We start from the raw sequence: 20,845 nt of genomic DNA on the forward strand, positions 1-20,845 counted from the left end.
AGGTTTGAGTATATCTATCTTGGGTTTTCCAGGTCTATTGTGAATGCTGATACTCTGTCCCATAACCCCCACCAGAGCCCTGGGATATATTAGAAGTAGTGTCCTTGTTGTTTGTTTAGGAAATATCTCCCATTTCCAACAATTCCATTATTCCCATTCCCAGTGATTATCAGGAATCATCCCGTGGAGGGAAGAATATCAAATTAGGTCTCAGATACTACTGGGATCCGGAACATGGCAGACCAGAAGGAGTTGAGCTAGGTGTAAACTGTGACATTTAGCGAGCAGCTTTCAGCAGGGAGAGACCTTTAACTGCTAGCATGATCTGCACTGGATGAGGTGGCTGTGGCTGCCGGATGCATTCCCTCCAGCTTTGCCTTCATTACAGCAATTTCAATGATCTGGAGATGCAGCCGTGGAGCCCACAGCACATCTTGCAAATAGCGATATTTATTGAAAACATGATGGGCTCTGAAAGGAAGACTTCATTTCCATACTAAGCATCTGCACAGGGCTGGATGATGCGGGCTGTGCAGGAACAGGGCAAAGCTGCGACCAGTGGGGCCTAGAGCCCTTCACCCTGCTCCAGCCCAGCATCCATCTCCCCCTCTTAGGGAAAGGAGGCATGGGTGATTCTGACTAGCTTCTTTGCAGCATTTAAGATGAATTTGTCTGGCTGAGGCAGGACATGTTGAAAGGGCCACCATGTCAGTGGGTACAATAGCTGTTAGACTCAAAGTGATTTGAATCTGCACTCCTAGACCAGACAATGTTGTCATCCTTGTTTCATAATTGAATCCCTCAAAAATAAGCTGATTACCAGGTACCAAGGTGCACACCTGTAATCCCAGCAGCTTGGGAGGCGGAGGCAGGAGGATCACAACTTTAAAGCCAGCCTCAGCAACTTAGGAAGGCCCTAAGTAACTTAGTAAGACTCTGTCTCAAAAAATAAAAAGGGCTAGGGATGTAGCTCACTGATTAAGCACCTCTGGCTTCATTTCCTGGCGCCAAAAGGGGGTGGGGGCACAGGCTGATCAACTGGTTCAGATTAACTCAGATCTTAGATATACCAACTAATTTACTTCCCATTCTAGCTTAGCGACCAGCTCCTCATAGGTTCTCAGCAAATTTGTCTTCCCTTACTAAGGATAGGAGGATAGGACCACTATAAAGCAATATGAGAGCAAGTAATTGTTGAGCTTTCCAAATACTCTAAGAAGTTTTATGTATATAATAATTAAGCACAGAAGCCAGAGGAGATCTGAGCCATGTTTTGACATAAATGGTCATCACTGCCTGGCTATGCAACCTTGATTGTTTGGTTGGTTATTCAGTGGCTATTACTGTGTTGCCACTGTCACTCTGAAGGGAACTTAGTCTTTCTTATTTCAGTGGTTTGAATATAATCTCTTCATCCTCAGTGGCAGGAGATGCCAAAGATAAGGACATCTCCTGGTTCTCCCCCAACGGAGAAAAGCTCAGCCCAAACCAGCAGCGGATCTCGGTGGTGTGGAACGACGATTCCTCCTCCACCCTCACCATCTACAACGCCAATATCGATGATGCCGGCATTTACAAGTGTGTGGTCACTGGTGAGGATGGCAGCGAGTCCGAGGCCACCGTCAACGTGAAGATCTTCCGTAAGGGCCTTTCTCTTCTGTGTTCTCTGTCCTTTCTTTGGTCAGCAAGACACATGAATGGGTAGTAGAAAGCATGAGATGGCCATAACGTGACCAGTGAGGGCCTGACACCATGATTTTTCTCTTCCTGAGTCTTTTCTGGCCTCGCTCAGAGTTCCAGTACATTCTCAGATGGTCCTTGGCCAACCCACAACCCTGATTCCCACTGGTCACAGCTACCCTCTACTGACTTCTGTTTTCTGAATTCAAATTACACATTTTCCAGAGAGCTATTATGGACTCTTCTGTGCTTCCCCCAGTGTTGACCGAAGGGTGAACAGTTCAGGCTTTCCCTTCTTATTCCACTTTTCCCTGCTAATTATAGAGCCCAAAAGCCCAAGTAGGTGTGGGATCATTATTGGAACATTGGATGCCATTCAGTGCACACCATTCCCACTGCCGCTGAAACCCTGTCGGGAGGTGGCATCTCATTACCTTGTTATCATACTTCTGTCCCGTAAGCCAAAGTCACTGTGGGTGACAGCTAATGGAACAATATTGATTGCCACAGTATTTATTGCCATTAAGTGTGCTCTCCTTCTGTTCTTCAGAATTCTTTCTGCTGTAGGGAAGATGGAGTGGGGCTGGGAGTAGGCACAAGAGTAAGAGACAAAGAAAAGACTGGTGTCACCTCTCATTGTAGAATATGCATTACCCTTCATTAGCATCATCCCACATGGAAAAAAATCCTTGGTGAAGGCACTGCTTATATAGAACCTTTTCTGAACAAAGTAAAAAATTCAGCCCTCAGTAGATATTGGTTGCTAAACAATGGTGACATCGCCCCCTCCATTACCACCTTTGGGCTAGCTGCTCTGCTTCATATCTGTGACCAAGTACTGAGTGGGACACCCTCCTGTACAACAGTATATATGGGCAGAATCTTGCCTGAGACTCAAGTCCAGACAGCATGGCTCTAGTGGGAAGGGATCTTGTGGGAGAACCTGCTGTCCTCCTCACTCTCCTACTCATTTTCCAGAGAAGCTCATGTTCAAGAATGCACCAACCCCACAGGAGTTCAGGGAGGGGGAAGATGCCGTGATCGTGTGTGATGTGGTCAGCTCCCTCCCCCCAACCATCATCTGGAAACACAAAGGCCGAGATGTCATCCTGAAAAAAGATGGTGAGACTTCAATTTCCTGGTAGTTGCCTTTCCCTTGGCCACCAAGTTATCTAGGTTTCCACCTCTACCAGTCCCTGAAGGATTCTCATCCAAACTCAGATTTGGTGTCCCCAAACCCACACGCAGCTTCCTGGTGTATCCCTAGCTGGTATACTCAGGCACCCGATTTTCTCCCCAGAGCAAATATACATTTCCAATACACTTTTGCTCTCTGTTATATTTCACACCTACAAACACATTTTTTTATTTGAGCCTAAAGACCTACCTTATAATGCAAAGTTAGGAAATAAGAAAGAGGCTCAGCTCCCTGCCTGAAGTTTCCAGAGTTCTCTGACTGATCCTTGGATGAACCTGCCTCTTGTCTCTTCTAGTCCGATTCATAGTCCTGTCCAACAACTACCTGCAGATCCGGGGAATCAAGAAAACAGATGAGGGCACTTATCGCTGTGAGGGCAGAATCCTGGCACGGGGGGAGATCAACTTCAAGGACATTCAGGTCATTGTGAATGGTGAGGAGATCTGTTCTTCCTGTTGTCTCCATGGCTACAACCTTGGTTCCCCCAAATCTTCTAACTTCCTCTTTGTTCTATAAAATAAGTTCTGTCCTGACTCAACCATCCATCTTTCCTGAATGCTTTCCCTAGCATAATTTGTAGGGTCTTTTTATTTTTCATTTTTAATATACTTGCCTTTTGGGTCTCCCCTCATTTATGGGGGTGCTCAGTGCAGTTATTGAATGCCTTTCATTGCCTTACAGCACTGGAAACTTTCTCATGCTTACTAATAAGTTCATATTCATCCTCATTGTCCTTGATGTTACAGTAATTGTGAAGTTAGTCCCCTTGGTTCAATGTGAAGAGAAAATATTACAATCAATTCAGGTCTCAGAATAGTCAGAATCATGGTCCATGGGCTTATTAATCTTAATTTGCAGAGTCAAATAAACACACCCGTGGAATCGATCTGATCTGACATTTACAAGATGTTTACAGGAAATTATAATGTCAGTACTAAGAAAATAAGTAAATCATGTCTGAATTGTTCTGGCTATTGATATGCATTTTTTGCCAAACTCTCCCCCTCTCATTCCTTTGGTAAAAACAGTTTGTGCACAAAGTTGTTTATGACAATTCCAAAGAAATGTCACTCTTTGGTTTTGAGCTGGTGCGCTTCAAAATGGTAGTAGACTTATAACCACCAGGAATAGTAGTTTTCAGTTTTTTCCAGTATTGAGAATCCTTCTTCACATAAATTCTACTGACTGTGGTAGTTACTTAGTGTGCATTGACTAAGAACATATATAATGACAAATAATTACTATAAATCGAATATCACGTTAACGTGAGTCAAATGTGATATTATAGCTTCTAAACTCTTGAAAAAACAATAACGCATGTTTGTGGATAAACTGTTTATTCCATTTACATTAATTATTTGATGCATTAAATTTTGATCCTTTACATTAATTCTGTAGCCACCCAGGACTCTCTTGATCCACAGGCAGAAACTCCCTGACCTGGGAACCCCTGAAGTGTCTCTTCTCCAGCCATTAGTTCTCCCAAGTTTTCACAACCATGCCTAACATCTTTCTTTCCTTTAGTGCCACCCACCGTCCAGGCTAGGCAGACCATTGTGAATGCCACCGCCAACCTGGGCCAGTCTGTCACCTTGGTGTGTGATGCTGAAGGCTTCCCAGAGCCCACCATGAGCTGGACAAAGTAAGAAACTGGCTGGTGTGTTGGGTCATGGGCTAGAAGAGAAGGGGCATCATAGGGCCCACTCCATGTTGGCATTTCAGTGACCTGCATACGGACTTCTTGGGAATATCATCTCCAAGAAGAATAGATTCTTTTCTGTAAGGTCCTCTTGCCTTGAGCATTGGATTATTGCCTCATTTTCAATCTTAAAGGGGCAGGTCCAGAAGGAGGCCTCTTTGAAGCCTTTGTGAGTACAGTTTACAGCCATTGGGCAGAGTCAGAGGATCAGTGGAGGAATCAAAGGTATATGTGGAAGTAGACATTGGTGTCCTCCCTTCTTGTGAAAACTGGCCCTTTCCCATTGGCTCAATCTGCATTTTATGGAAACTAATTAAAAATAAACATCTTAACTCTCTCTGTGGTCAAAATCATAGTCCTTTGCATTTCTGTTTCTGTAGGGATGGGGAACAGATAGAGAATGAGGAAGACGATGAGAAGTACATCTTCAGTGATGACAGCTCTGAGCTGACCATCAGGAAGGTGGACAAGAACGATGAAGCCGAGTACGTCTGCATTGCTGAGAACAAGGCCGGCGAGCAGGATGCATCTATACACCTCAAAGTCTTTGGTAAGCACAGTGGGGGTCAAGATCACTGCTCTGCTGCAGTTCTTCTTACCCTGTCCACTCTAGTTGGATTATATCCCAAAGGCAGCCTTTTCTTACCAGCCCCATCATCCAAGCCCTAGTCCAAGCCACCATCAAGCTCACCTCACCAGCTCAATAGCCTCATAGCTGTCTCCCTGCCTCTCCCCCTTAGTCCCCTTCAGTTTCTTTCCCTCGTGGCAGCCAGCATGGCCTAAGTACCACTGCACTTTTCAAAATCCTTCAGAATAAAATCCACACTGCTCCACCTACCAAGCATTTGCCTTTTCTCTCCACCCTCATCTTTTCTTTGCTCCCTACAGGAAACTCTCCATCCACACCAGCCTTCTTTCTGTCCCTCAAATACACCGGGCTTGCTCCCCATTTCTGGGACATTGCATTTGATGTTCTTCTGCTTAGAATATCATTCCCTGTGAGCTGCTCAAAGCTGTCTTCTCCTCCTCATTATTCAGCTATCAGTGCCAACACACCTTCTCCATGAGTACTTCCTTCACTGCCTTGGCTACTACGGCTCCCCGGTCCCTGCTTCCCCCTGATTTACCCCAAAAATCTTTTTCATCACTTAATTGTGACTGTTTCAAGCACTTATCAATACCTGAACTCATCTCATTTATGTATTTGTCTTGGGATTTGTTAATATCCCAGCCCCACTAGCACTTTTACTCCAAGATGGCAGAGCGCTGCCTGTTTTACACAGACTTCGTCCCTGGTGCCCTAAGCAGCACCAGACTCATAATAGACCTTTGGTAAATGTCAGTGAATGACTGGCTGCCCGCCTCACCTTTTTGGCTGCCTTCGCTGTTCTGTGTGAAACTGTTACAGTCAGAAAAAGAGCCCTCACTTTGTCTTTATAAACTCAGCAAACCTCCATGCACTTCAGAACTGAAATACATTTTGACCTGACCTTGAAAAATGAATTTGTTGCAATGAGATGTTTACCTTGATAGGTCTCAATTTGTCTGCTTATCTGTTTAAAAAATACTGATAAGCTGGTTTACTGTAGATGGTGCTGCTGGGGTACAGGTGCCTGAGGGGCAGCTCTGGGACCTGTCCCTCCCAGGTAGTTGAGATGTGTATCTGGGAACCAGCCTTGGGACTGCTTATTTAACCTGATCAAGAGAACTGTGTAATATGTAAACATGCAGTTGAGAATCAAGTGTTTATATGCAAATGGCCCTGCATAATCATAGATGAATTTTATTTATTCATCTCTGATGGTTGGGTTTAGAAATAACTTTTGGTTTGTTCAAGGTACCTGTATGTACTTGAGAGTGAAAGTTAAATTTCATAAAAAAACATTCTGGGAAATTTTTTCTCTAATTCAGACTAATCTTCCCCAGTCACTCTGATCTTATTAAGTTTTTCCATATTGTAGGAAAAGACAGATGCATTTGTTTTTCTTTCTTTTAACAAATATTTATTGAACACCAATGCTGCTAGACAAAGGAGCTACAGAGATGAGTAGAATTTGACTCTGAGAAGCACAAAGGAGAAAAACATACAAGCTTCTAAATGATAATAGATAGTGTCAGTCCAGGTGACTGCTGTGGGCCCAGCCAAAGTTGCAAAGATGAATGACAGGGACTCTGTTCTCATCAGTAGGTTCACGGGATAGTGTAGATGACCAATGCAGAAATTTTAAATAACAACCCTTATATTGATTTCATAATACCAATATGTGCAGTGTTTTTTAGGGGAAAAAATGATCTCTGATCTCATGTGATAAAAATGAGAGAAGTCATTGAAACAGTGTGTTGTTTTGTAGGTGGGAATTACAGGTGAAAGAGGGCAGGGCAAGCATTTCAGGACTCATGTGCAGCTTCAGAGGCAGAAAAAGCAGCATGGTGTTGCATGACAGCTACTTGTGGACAGGGGCTGTGTCTGTTTTGCTCACAGATATGTCCCCAGCACCTAAGACAGTAGCTAGCATACAGAAGGCACTAGCATTTGAATAAGTCAAAGACAAGGCATTAATTCATGGGAATGAAGCATAACTTATGTGGCAAGAAGATGAGCCTGAAATCATGTCATCATCACTTGTCTTTAGGAAATGCTTTGGGACATTACTCTTCTAAAGTAATAATAATAATACCCAACACAAATAAGCATTTATACTGTGCCAAGCACCATGAAGCACTATCAATAAATTAGCTCTTTTAATCCTCATCACAACCCTATGAGGTAGATTTTATTATTATCCCCATTTTACAAGTGAGCACAGAGAAATCAAATGCCCCTTCCAAGGATCCAGGATTCAAACCAAGGCAGTTGGCTTGTAAATCCATTCCCTGAACTAACTAATGGCAGTTACTACTGCCCAATTCCATATGCCAGTGGCAGTCACACCATCTGAATTGCCTAAGGTATGGTGAGTAACATGAAGATGAGGTGCTCTCTTCACCACCATGCTCCTCATAGACTATCTACACACTGAGCTCTAATGTGGCTGGTGGAGAACAGCTCTTGGCTCCTCCCCCAGGTCTTCTGGTGACAGCAGCTGCCCCAGGAAGGAAGGATGGGAGGTGAGTAAGGGGTCATGGTAGAATGAAGAATCAGAGCAAGGAAAACACAATAGGCAAGGAGGCCAAATAAGATTTGTCTTCCTTCCCATCCTGTATCCTCAATCCTTGATGCCTATACCCCTCTGCAACATGCGCGTGTGCACACACACACACACACACACACAGAGTTAGTTTCCAAAGACTGAAACTGGGAGAGTGGAGATTAGGTAGACCAAAGCAACCAGAAGAAAGGTGGCTTGGCTCCTAAAAAGGCAGGTAAGGAGATCATAGACCTGTGTTGAATCCAAAATGAGAATCCTCTATAATATCCCAAGGAAGTTCATACAGCCTCCTTGAAGTAAATGGTGCCTCATATACACCTCCCTTTCTACCCCCTTTCACCTTCTTAACTTCCCTTCCTTTCTTCTCCCCCATTGATATGGAGCAAGGGAACCAGGAGGGGAGGAGCCAGCTGATTAGGGCACCATCTTTCTTGACTCTTTTTTTTCTCTTTCCTTCTCCTTAAGGGTTGCCATCAGGGGCCACTACTGGGGAGAAGTAGGCCAGTTCCTCATCAGTAGTGGAATCTAATGAGGAGGAAGAAGAAAGAACACCTGTAGCTTAGATAGTAAGGATGAAGTCAGTAATCTTGTAGCTTCAGGAGGGGATGGAAATCAGAAATAAGGGACCTAACTAAATTAGACACTGCTGCAATCATGTCCAAATGACATCTTTTTTTTTCCATAAGAAAATAATCTTTTCTAACATGCATTGCCTCATTATCAGCTAGAAGCTGCTTTTACCTTCCTTTAATTTTATCATCCTGTAAATCTGGCAGTGAGTTTCCATTGCTCCTCTCTCATGGGCCCTTATGAAGAAGTATTTTTGTCTCTGCAGATTATTATGCTCATGCTAATGCTCTTGAGTTCTCATGCTGCCATGGACTGAGCCAAGTTCACTGGTGGGCAGCAGCCTTGCTTAACTGATTCCCCTCATGACTAAAGCAGCACTTGTGGGTGAAAGAAGAGGACCAGCAATGGCCTAAAGGAAGATGCACCTGGTCACACCTTCCCAGAAGCCTGTTCAAGTCTCTTCAAAGAAAGCAGGGGCCTCAGGTCTCCCCAGGGTCCTTCTTGGGCTAGGGTTGCCAGAGCCTGGACTGGGATTGGAGTGGACAAGGCTGACTCTTAGCAGCAGACTGCAGAGTCATGGACATGCTTGTAAAACTCACAGGATGGCAGTATTCCTAGGAGGGCCCGCAAGTAGAGATGCAGTGGAACAGCCTGAGACACCGAGTCTAGGGAGGCAGTTGGACAACAAAGGAGGATCCAAAAGCCAAGGACCCACAACAGAAGTTAATTAAGATGCAGCAAGGACCATTGGAAGATAAAACTGGGAGAGAAGTTCTCTCAGTGCTGGAATCCCGGGGGAGGGATCCTAAGCAGGGTGAACCTACATCTGTTCCTGTTTGCCCATTGTCCCAGTACAAATATTGAGAGCATCCCTGTTACTCCCAAACAGTATTCCAAACTCTCTGTGTTGACAGTGGCCCTGCTTCTGAACTAAGAGGGGATTAAGCAACCAGTGTTGCGTCCTTCCAACAGTCCTCGGTAGACTACTCAAAATTAGCCTTTGTTAACAATGTTTTTAATAAGAATATAGTTCGTCTTTTTCTGAGGTCTTGCACAATGGACCCTTTGTAACCATCTGGTAAATGGAGCCACCAAGACCAAATATTAATAGAGGTCAACTGACCTTTGTCTGTCTTCTGTTAACCTTTTGCTGCCAGGACAAAGTGCTCTGGGTCAGGGGAAGGTCAGCAAACACTATCTAGATCTCAAAATCTGCGTTTCAAGAGGCCAGAAATTTAGCCATCCTAGGACTATCTCCAGGCCCAAATAGCTGTTCAGTTTAGAGAATTCAGTTGTTTGGCCACATTTTATTTTGTTTTTCTTTTACTTTTTAGGGTGCTTTTGACAGTATAGGACAGTCAATTTTATTTTACTTGCCTCTTTACTTTTGTGTTTATTTTATTTTACCATTATTTTGCTTTGTTTTCTCTCACCCTCTAAAACCTCCTATTCGTCAGCACTTAGCACCTACTCTTTCCAAGTTGTAACCTCCTACAAATTCGTATTTATCAAGATAGACACAAAATCTTCCTCCTGGAAGACTTCATTCACCTGGGCTCCATCAACTCAAATTTGTGATCATTTGGCCACATTGGATTAAGATGTCCTTATGTGCCAGCTAGCCAAAAAGAATTTTCTAAGCAAGCTGTCAGTACAGATTAACTTCAGGAGGATATTTGAGCTATATAGATTTTATATGGAAGCAGGCATTTGCTCCAAACAAACAAAAAAATATAGCTCTGTCGTTGTCTTCTGTTTATCAAAACATCAAGGACCTCAGCTTGGAGGGTAAACACAGGCAGTAGTCAATTATTCTACTTGTAGTTCCTGCATGAATTTAAATATAAAGAAAATGTAGTTATTTCAAAAATTATTTATAATTCTGATTTTGCTGCTATTGTCATTCATCTCTCTAGCCCGGCCTTTGTCTCTATTAGTGAAATAAGTTACAATTGTGCAGTATTATATCTTTTTTTCTTCTACGGAAGGTTCAGCAATTTCAGAGTATAATTGTTTTTAAGTGGGAAAATTCAATTTTCTCTAATGTTTTAACGTTTAACTCAGCTTTTGGAATGCTCGTGTTTCTTGCATTACCCAAACATTTGGAAAATGAACTCATCTCAACTCCTCCTTCCCATCCTCAGCCCTCCATACTTACTCGCCTAGCATTCTTACTTGGGTTAATGCTAACACCTCCTAGTCATTAAGAACTGAGCCATTTAGCCTCCTTGTCATTCCTTCCTTTAATTCTCTCCATCCCTGCTTGCCCTATATCTGTTCATTTCCACTTCCTCTGAAACTTCCTTCCCCATCTCTCAAAGCTGCCCTTTGGTCTCCATTCCCTCTAAATCTACCAGATTCAGGTCTCAGTGTTACCTCACATCTGTGTCATTGCCAGAGCTTCCAAATTGGTTTCCCTACATCAAGGTTTTCTCCATTCTAAACCACCTTGAATTTTCCGTGGATTAACCTTGAAGTATAAATGATCTTGGCACTGCCCTGATTGAACACTGTCCATGGGCCTCCACCGGCCAAAATGGGAAATTCCAACAATATAGCCTTGCCTCTCTCTGCTGCTGCGGGCTGCACTCCTCTCTTCCCAGCCCTCTCTTCACATGTCCTTGCTCTCATTTTAAGTCAAGCAGTTTTTTACATTTGGAATGACTCCATCTTTACCCCATAGGCATTAGCTGAAAATCTCATGACCCAGCCCCAAAGCTGACTCTTAAGGCTTAGACCAGGGCCACCATCTTCTTCTGTTCCATGGTCCCTGCTGCTGTTGCCCTATCTCACTACACAGGATATGTTTTTATTACTATGATCTGTGTCTTGTCTTAAGCCTCTTTTGTTGAACCCTTTAGGAATCTATTCTGTGTTTTCTACAATACCCAGAATGGGTTCTTACATTTAATAAATAGATAACCTTTGTTGAAGGGTTACACATCATCATTTAAACCCAGTAAATAATCATATAAACTCATAGAAATGTTTTGTCTTTTCAGCAAAACCTAAAATAACCTATGTAGAGAATCAGACAGCCATGGAACTGGAGGAGCAGGTCACTCTTACCTGTGAAGCCTCAGGAGACCCCATTCCTTCCATCACTTGGAGAACTTCCACCCGAAACATCAGCAGCGAAGAAAAGGTATACTGTTGCCCAAGAGTTTCAGGGCCATGGAACACAGACTTGATGCACATTGAGTCTGCCCTGCCCAGTTCTCTTCGGTGAGCCAGAAGGGGGGTATATGGTCACCAGAGGCCACAGTCAGGTCCTGCAACCTCCCTCCCCCAGCCTGTCCAGACATGGCCTGCTCAACATCCCTTTTAGTGGAAAGGGCACAATTCCTTGTATAGATGGGCAGGGGTGCTATGGTACTGGGCATGGTTAAGTTAGGTGTTCTGGAAAGGAGGCGATAGTGATGTTCAAACCCAGGGTTGTGGATCTTTGAGGAACAAGGAGAAGCAAGATCCCTGTATACCAGGTAATATTATCATCTGGGGAGTACCCAAGGAAATGTCTCCTGAAAGTAACAGGGACCAAAATGAGCCTATTTTTTCCCTCATGTTTTGTACACTCATGCTGAATATGCACATATGCACAAAAGCTTGGCTGCCTTTGTGTCTGCCTGTATTCTTGGTCACATTTGGATTTCATTTTGTTCTAAAGGCAAAAATAATTAGCAGTTTCTAAACGATGATGTTGGTACCTGGGTTCTGCAATTTATTCACCAAGGGTTCTTAACATCACAGTAAACTTCCTCGGAAATTTAAATGACTAAAAATGTAGCTTTAAAGCACATGGATTTATAGGCCACCGGAAAGCTCTCTTTATTATTGACAATATATAAAAATTAAGGTGACCTTCCCCCATTATGCAGCCCTTCGCTATTGAGTGGGCTGAAACCAGAAGAAGGAAAAAGCCTGGTTTTGAAGCAACTTCAATCCTCTTATGGCACTTGTCCAACCTGCTCTCGTATATCCTGTAGTAATGGGCTTCATTTTAGTTGACCAAAGCTTTGTTACCTGTTCGGGAGTAATGGCCTTAGCCTTAAAGAACATTTAAAATGGATTGCTTATTGACCAGAATGTCAAAAATGATAGATCTCTTCACTCTTCTGCCTGCTGAAAGGAAATCCCTAAACAGGATAAACTCAGCTACAGCCCAAAAAGAGGAGTGTGAAATACCAGAGCTAAATTTGGAATTTGCATTTGAGGAACTGATTTCTGTCTCGCTAATAGAAAACAAAGCTAAATCAAAAGGATCAGGGATTGCTGTTCCAAATAGCCCCCCCCCCCCTTTTTTTTTTTTTTTTGCAATTTTTCATCCAGAATTGAATTCAATGTAACAAAAACTCAACTGAAGAACTGCTAAATATTTTTGAAACTCACATATGCTGTTTGATATGCAAAAACCAGCTAGATGAAGAAATGTGGTGTTTACTTGAATACTTTCTTTATCAACAATGGAATTGAACCCTTAGCTAAGATTTCAGCTCCCATTGTGTGTTATGTGGATTGAATATACATTTCGGAGTTTGATCAATAGGATGGATACTTGGCAGGTCTTTTTGTACCCAGCTTAACAGTGGACTTGTTCAGAGTGAGCCAGTCTATATCTTTGTCCTACAGTGAAAGACAGAAATATCTCTCTTAGTTGTGTGCTTTTAAATTCTCTATCTTTTCTAGGAATAGCTCAACATCCAAATCAGACCAGAAGGACTATTAAGATTTGTGCCTATCTCAGGTTCTTTAATAGGTTGGCAGGTCTGGCTTGAACCTATGATTTTATTTTTATATAATGAGAAAAGATAGAAACTAATACACACTCACATTTACTAAATATTGAGACTGAAAGAATCTAACAAAGGCCCTCTCAAGCCTAGCAGGTACCAGGCTTGCACAATTCAGTTTTAAGTATAGACCAACAGTCTTAGTCTGAGATAATCACTCATGCCCAGCCACAGGCTCTGTGTTGTGGTTTCCTTTGCTGGTGACTATCTGCAAATTTACTTGAAGTGATATTACTGGAGCTCAAATCCAGTCAGTGTCTAGAACAAGTCCTCCAGATCAGCCTATGATGTAACACACCAGATTAATATGAATTATCCTAAATGAAATCCTCTATAATAAAATTTGCCATTTCTATCCATTAAATAGTGACATAAAAGAGGCATGCTATCCACCTTACAGCATACTTAGTTGCTTATTAAAAAAATAAATATGGTCATCCATGAGCAGGTTAGGTTCCCGAAAATAAATTTTACTTTTATTTTGGCAGTCTCTTCATGTTCTCCAACTAAAGTTGCATTGTATATAATTAGGTTTTGAGATTACTAGACTCCCTGACTTGTAGGAGTGGGAGAAAGCAATTTTCTTTTTAAAATCAGGATGATACACAAGACAGGTCAGAATAGTCAGTCGTATCTAATGGTAGAGTAAAAGCCTGAGATTCAGATTACATGGCATGCAAAACCGTGGATGTTCAGAAGGCACCTTTTCACGTCTTGAAATCTCACCAGCCCCTTCTTCTAGCATCCCTGCTAGAAAAGTCACTCTGTACCCTGTCTAAAATGGTGACACTGTCAGTCCTCCATAGGACAGTTGGTCAACGCTGATGATCAGGAAGGACTTCTTCCTTGTCTCTTCCTGTACCCAGTGTTCCCCACCTCTGCCACTCAGACCTTCATCTGAGTCACTGAAATAGCACTTGAACTTTCCTCAAGTTGGTCTGATCTTCTTCCCTTAACACACCCAGCCATTTCCACTGTTTCTTCTGTCATGGCTTTCACATCCTTCACCCTTCTAGTTGTCCTGTACTAGGTGGCTTCAATTCACTAGTCCCATGCCCAGTGTGACCTATGCAGACTTCAGTAGGACCGTTGCCTTCTGGATCTGGACACCATTATGCAGTTAAAGTTGCATTAGCCCTTGAGCAGTGTCCTCATTCTGTTGCCTCATATTGAGATTGTGGTCAACTAACATGCTCAAGTCTTTTTTATATGAACTTCACTTAAGCCATATATCCCCTATCCTGTTCTCATGCAACTGATTGCTTAACCAACAATGCAGAATTTTATACTTATTTCTGTTAAAAATTTGTATATACATGTTGTAGCCCAGTCTTTCTCAGTAGGGTCATTTATGGCAATTTAGGAGACCCTTCCTTCACTGGGACTGTCCTATGCAATGTAAGATGGTTAGCATCACTGGCATTCTCCCCCTTAAATGTCAGGAGCCACTTCTAATCATTACTAAATTGTCAAATATCCCCTGGCTTGAGAATGTCTGTTCCTCACAGTCTTTCCAACCAGACAGATCTGACTTTCATCAGAAGTGTCCTTAGAAGTCTGAGAGTCAGAGCATCTCAGTGCATGTGGACCCCCCTATTTTATATGTGTATATTAAAAGTAATGAGGCAAGAGCTGTCATTGGTGACCCCAACCCTAAGCATAAGTCCAAGGGCAGCTAATTCAGTAGCCTTCCCAATGCAGCTGTCATCTAATGTTGGTAGTAGCTAGTGCTTCCCAGTTAGTGTGAACACTTAGTTGAAACATCTTTGTCCAAGTCACTGATAAAAATGTTTAATGGGACAAGGTCAAGTTCAGAGCCCTTAGAGTGCCTCCATGGCATGGCTACCCTCTCTGTAGGTAGCTTAGAAGGTGAAGTAACTGGTGCCACGAAGTCACAGGGCTCTCTTGTGATTCTGATGACTTTCTTGGAAGCCTCAATGATTCCTATAATATAGTACATACGCAAATTAAAGCTATTCTGTGTTTTTGCATCACTGTTTCAGTCTGATATTTCCTTTCCTATGAGAAGAGGCAGGTGAGAGAAGTCTTTATGCATCACCCATACACACTTAGTAACTTGCTAATGGAATATCAATGTTCTTCACTAAAAAAAGAAGGAATGGACTTTGGCAGAATGCATTTCCATACATTGAACATAAAGTTCAAAAGAAGAAGAAGGAGGAGGAGGAGGAGAAGGAGGAGGAGGAAGAGGAAGAGGAATGGGGCAAGCAAAACCTAGTGCAATTAATGTCACACCCTATCTTTGATCATATCTCTGAATTGAGTTTGATCACTGACTTGAGAATGATAATTATTAAGATTTAGCCAGTTGAGTTGGTTGAGTTCAACAATAATAGCTAGACTGTGTCTAATTGTTTGGATCATTCAGATCATTAAGGTAGATCAATTGTCTGACAGTTGGTCCATTACTTAGTGGTCACTGTAATCTTGAACAAAAAAGTGAACTTCATAATGGGCCAATTGGATGATGTATGTGAAGCTTTTTGTGATTGATATTTCAGAAAGTTTTTGTGCATCTGCATCATTTCATTACTCATCCTACACAGATTTATCTTCAACATTGCCTGCCAGGTATTTGAATGAGTGTTACTAAATTCCAGGCACCATTTATACATTGTGTGAAACACAGGGATGATGATTTTCATACTCTATCCTGGCAGGAAAAAAATCTATCATTTGCCTATGTGAACACCTCTATGCCTTGAAATGATTATAAAGAAAGGTGTATGAAGCCTTCATGATTAAGTAATGGAGAGAGGTGAAGTGTTGAGATGAAAAAAAGAGAGAAAAAAATGAAGGGCCTTTTGTGAGCCTTGAATCTTATGCTGATAGAGTATGTCACAAATGAGACCTTTTGAAATTCTGGATTCTTTGGAAGCTGAAGCTTTTCTTTTCTCCAGGAAGAATTTCTCATTCGCTACTGAAAATAGTGACAACATAAAGCAGTCAGAGTCTGGTTTATCTCGGGTGTGGGCAAATGTACAATAAGGAATGCTTAGGATAATTAGAAAGATGCTTCACTTTAGTTTGTATACATATTCCTGCAAGCTTCTTGGGCATAAGACAAAAAATGTAAATAATATTAAAACAACCTAGGACTAACAATTTCTGGAGTATTACTAATAGTACCCTAACTTAGTTCCTCAGTATGTATATTTGCATATCAGAGTGTCTTGATATGGGCCACACCTTCACCAAATTATTAGGTCCAAGACATTTATGTCATTCCACTGTCACACAGGTAAGAGTTAGGCTACTAGAAGCATCGTGTCACTAGCAACCACTTATTCTAAAAGCCACAGAACCATAATGACTTGGGAGAAACACACAGAATAATCACATTTGAAAACAAACAACTCCATATGATACAGCCCTGGCATGTTTCAAACAAGCTTTTTAGTGATGTGGAATTGGCAACTATATCTGACGTGTTGGCCCACTGTTACTTTGGTCTATGCGTGTTCCTCTGTTCTCACTTCCTTCTTCATTCCAACATCATGTGACATAACCCAGTATTTCCATCCTCATTTCTCACAAAGCTCCTTGTATGTAGTAGACTCTTACTGTTTGCTAACTCATTTGCATTCCCTGATTGCATTGCTGTGTTTCTAGCATCTTCTGTATCTTTTTTCCATCTGAACATCAGGGATAATCAGGCAACCACACCACCTAATAAAAAGAACAATGCAGCTATGATGTCTTTGACTCCTAATATGAAAACAGAAAAAGCAGACTATATGCCCAAGTGCTAGATACATAAAAATAGCTAGATGAGAATGGAAAATGCCCCAAACCTCTATGCTGCGAGTTGGGTTACTTTCTTGTGAATGCCATATTGGATGAAGATGGTCCATACTTGAGCCCATGTGCCAACTGGGCATTCTCTGCCTTTAAGGACTAGAGCCCTACCACAGCTTCCCAGCATCCTTAAGCTTCCTTACCCACAGTCCCAAAAGACTTCATAACTCTCATTCCTAAGGTGCCTCTCCTCTCCTTTATTTGTTCCCTTTTTTTAAAAAAAATTCACTTTTAATAGAATGCATGCAAAGAATTATAAAGTGCATGAGCATAAAATGGCATTAGTGTATCTGTGATATGCTGTCTAATAAAACTCAGAGGAGGAAACCTTACTCTCTTAAGTATTTCTAGATGATGTGGTTAGAATCAGTAGTGTCATCCAGTACTATGAAGAATATTTAAGATGTTTTGCAACATAAGCAGTCTAATATGTCTGCTGGTATATGTATGTATGTCTACCAAAGATTAGGAATGCCTTTACGATTGAATTATACAAACGTATAATTTTAACGTACTAAGGGGGAAAAAGCTGAACATAGGCTAAATCCTGAATTAAATTGGGTAATAAACACACCATTGAAAGTGGGCCTTGGAAAAAGTTCTGAATTAAGAGGAAGCTGCATGTGCACGGAATGCAGTGTGGTACATCAATTCTCTAAAGCAACATGTTGTAAAATTTTACTGCTTTCTTGTTGTGTTTTATATCTTGTTCTCTCCAGGCTTCGTGGACTCGACCAGAGAAGCAAGAGGTATAGCTTACCTGACCACTAGCCAGTCTTTAGTTTTGAAAGCATTGCAGTTTAACTTACCATTACAGTTTAATAACCAGGCACGCTAAACTAATTAGTACTTTAGTTAGATTAAAGAATAGGTCAATAGTGGTAGACATTACTTAGCAATAGTGTCATTTTAGGATGAGCAAGCAAGCTGTGTTGGGAGTGGATGAACAAATTCTTATTATTTTCTAAAACTGGATCTTATTCTCTTGCTGGTGCTGGTAAAATCACATCCAGGTAATTATATTGATAGAAATAAATTGCCCCAATGCCCAGGCCAGGCATTTTGAAACAATGAATTTTTTGTTTTTATTCTCACATGGTAGATGTGGCTTTGGACCATAAAGTCACAGAGTTAGTGATCTAAAACCTGCTCAGCCCTTTCCTTTCCAGCTCAACTCATCTTGTTGCTCACTTATTTTATAATGATCGGTCTTGGTAGATTATCACATCACATTTCATCTCAAAAGCTACACGAATGACATCTCTCATTGGTTTTTCCAAATTGCTAAACATGTCTGTTACTTTTATAGAGCATTAAATTTATGAGATTGAAATGATTTGGTACAAATGGGTTTATGTTTTGTAAAGTCAGTAGCATTTAGCCTTTGAAATTTCTTTGCTTACTTTCTTTGGTTTAGGTAATGTAGGACTTAGTTTGAAAACTGAAGCTAAACATTAACCTTTAGATTTTAATTGCTACACTCCCAGGCCCTATCTATGATCACTTCTGTCATTTTTTTTAAACCTGATTTGTGATTAAGTGACCAAAATAGTAAAATAAAAACCTATCTATTTTAGATGACATTCAAGGATCGAATTTATAAATACATTTTATTAAAATAGCTTTTGCCTTCTTTCTCCAAATGAGTCTTCGATTCTATAAGAATATAAACACAGAAGAGCCTATAGATTCGGTATTTTAATTTGGTAAACCTATCCTCTTAGTCTTTCAGGAATGATAATTATTCAGAGCACATGGCTCATGTGTTCAGGTCATGGTTATCAATATTTAATGCTGCTAAATATTTAAAAGTTGACTGCCTATCCCCAGGCACTGATATTAGTTTCTGCACATGAACATGCTGCCATTGTCAAATCCAGTTCATTATTAGCTCTCTTTGTGTCCTACCTTCCCCGATGGCGTAGGGACTGTGGTTCAGTACATGTCCACACTGAAATGCTTCACTCCTGAGGCACCAGAATCATTTAGTGCCGTCACAGGCTGGGTGTTTTATTACCCAGAAGTCGTTGACCCATTGGGATTGGGGAAGGAAGAGAAGAAGGGTTAATTATCAGCCAGTCTTAAGTAGATGCAGATCTCATTCTGCTTTGCCTTGTACATCTTCCTTCTGTCATTCTGACCTAGACCTGGTAAGAGGAGGAGCTAAAATTTATCAGAGAGCCCCAAGGAGCTGTTAAGAGATTTTTTTTTCCCCTTCTTGTGGATTGGGAAGAGAATTCTTATTGTAAGTGAAAATAATAGATTTACTCCCAAGAAAGCAGACACTGGATTCTGTTTTCCAAAAGTGTCTTTATCAGAAATGTCGCACTTTGGACATAATTGACTTCTAAGTGAATGCCACCCGTGGGGCTCAGAAGTTTCATTCTCTCCTATTTATCTCATTCAAAGATGAAAACCATAAGCCCAGATGAGAGCAAAAGAAGGTTTGGGTTATGGCCACTTTCATTCTAATAAGCTCTGAAAAGCCTTAGCACTTTTACCTGTAAGAAGAGAGACAAAAATGCTTTGATGGGAAGAAAAATTATAATCACCCTTCATGGATTTTTTTAAGGGCATCTTTTTCCATAATGATCTTTTAACTCTTGCCCAGAGTTCATCTGCTTCCTCTGGGGCAGCCAAGACAGTCAGCCTGGCTTTTGGTCTGGATGGCTTATAGGTGGCACTCTGGGGCTTTATCCTGATGCCAGAATAAAACAATTTAGAGAGAGAGAGAGAGGCCAATCACACTGGAGTGTTATCTGCATATCCTCAAAGGGACAACTGGGCATCTGGCAAATAATCCCACCATCACACCTGCAGTGAGCCCCTACAAAATAAGAATTCTCTATAGAGGATTGCCTTCTGGTCTGTTGACATCATTAAACAAGAGAAATTTCCATATAGAGAAGCCTGGGAAAAGAGACCATATTGAAAGGGGAAAAAAAAGTACAGCTGTCCCTATAACCGTTTTCTAAGCTTCTTTTTAAATGTTTTCTAGATTATTCTAAGTAAAGACTGCTCATCCCCCTACTTTGTTGCTATCACTGTCCCATTCTTACCTATATGACTTTCTTTCCCTATCTTTCACATGGAATTGTTCTCTTGGCTTCCTGGGGATTATGGCATAGGGCATAATGACAAGTCCAGTATGGGTCCAAAGAATCATAGTTCATCTCACGGCTGAGATCACTGAGATGACCAGAAAAGCCAGGGATGGGCCTCAGGTCCCCTATATCTGCTGGGTATAGGGGGAAATATGAGTGAGAGGCAGATCAGGTCAGCCTTTAGAGGTCCCTGCAGGAATGGCTTCATGCCTCCATGGCCCTAATGCAGACTGATAGGTAAAGATTTTTGTTTGGCATTTAAAAATAGCCACTGGGTTGGATCAGTAAGCACTGGCAGCCCACAAGAAAAGGAGTCCCAGGATCCAGAATCTCCAACAAATTGATTATCTAGGAAGTGCCCTACACCTGTCTGCTGGCATCTCTTATTAGTGTGTGCCATCTCTTGGGATGCAGCTTCTCAATCAAGCATCTTCCTACCTTCGCTGGCCCAATGGGAACACCAGGGCATTGGTCTCAGGAAGGGGACATGCTCATAGCAGGAGGCAGTGATGATTTTGCTTGGCCCTTCTTCCTCTTACCGGCAACATGCTGTAGCTTCCAGATATGACATGTGATGGGGCTTAGATGACTGAAAAGGACTAGTTCTGTTAATGCTAGTGTAAGGAACTTCCTGTGCTAGATCTACTGAGCAAGGCCAGTGGTGCCTGGCTTTTGGGCTTCCCAGGCTGCCATAAGACACTACATCTCTGGACTTCAGGTTTGCAAACCAGCATATTAAAAGAATCTGAAGCCAGGTGGTCTTTCATTCTCTAAAGACAAGCCCATCAGATGCCAGATGCAGAGTACTGTCCTGTCCTTTTCTACAGAATATCATA

General features: G+C 41.7%; 1 protein-coding gene across 3 annotated transcripts in view; it reads left to right on the forward strand.

The window, feature by feature from the left end:
• Window positions 1-20,845, forward strand: part of Ncam1 (neural cell adhesion molecule 1) — a 295,967-nt gene that overhangs the window by 232,499 nt on the left and 42,623 nt on the right. For 2 of the 3 annotated variants that reach the window (XM_071616710.1, XM_071616711.1), the window contains exons 3-8: window positions 1,422-1,640; window positions 2,659-2,802; window positions 3,174-3,311; window positions 4,403-4,520; window positions 4,958-5,127; window positions 11,299-11,441. In XM_071616710.1, the coding sequence (XP_071472811.1) occupies window positions 1,422-1,640; window positions 2,659-2,802; window positions 3,174-3,311; window positions 4,403-4,520; window positions 4,958-5,127; window positions 11,299-11,441 (932 nt within the window). Of the gene's footprint in view, window positions 1-1,421; window positions 1,641-2,658; window positions 2,803-3,173; window positions 3,312-4,402; window positions 4,521-4,957; window positions 5,128-11,298; window positions 11,442-17,624; window positions 17,655-20,845 lie in introns of all 3 variants that reach the window. The other variant, XM_071616709.1, reaches the window with a different exon arrangement.

Source organism: Marmota flaviventris, chromosome 9 (assembly GCF_047511675.1).
Source record: "Marmota flaviventris isolate mMarFla1 chromosome 9, mMarFla1.hap1, whole genome shotgun sequence".
In the NCBI taxonomy this organism is placed as follows: domain Eukaryota; kingdom Metazoa; phylum Chordata; class Mammalia; order Rodentia; family Sciuridae; genus Marmota; species Marmota flaviventris.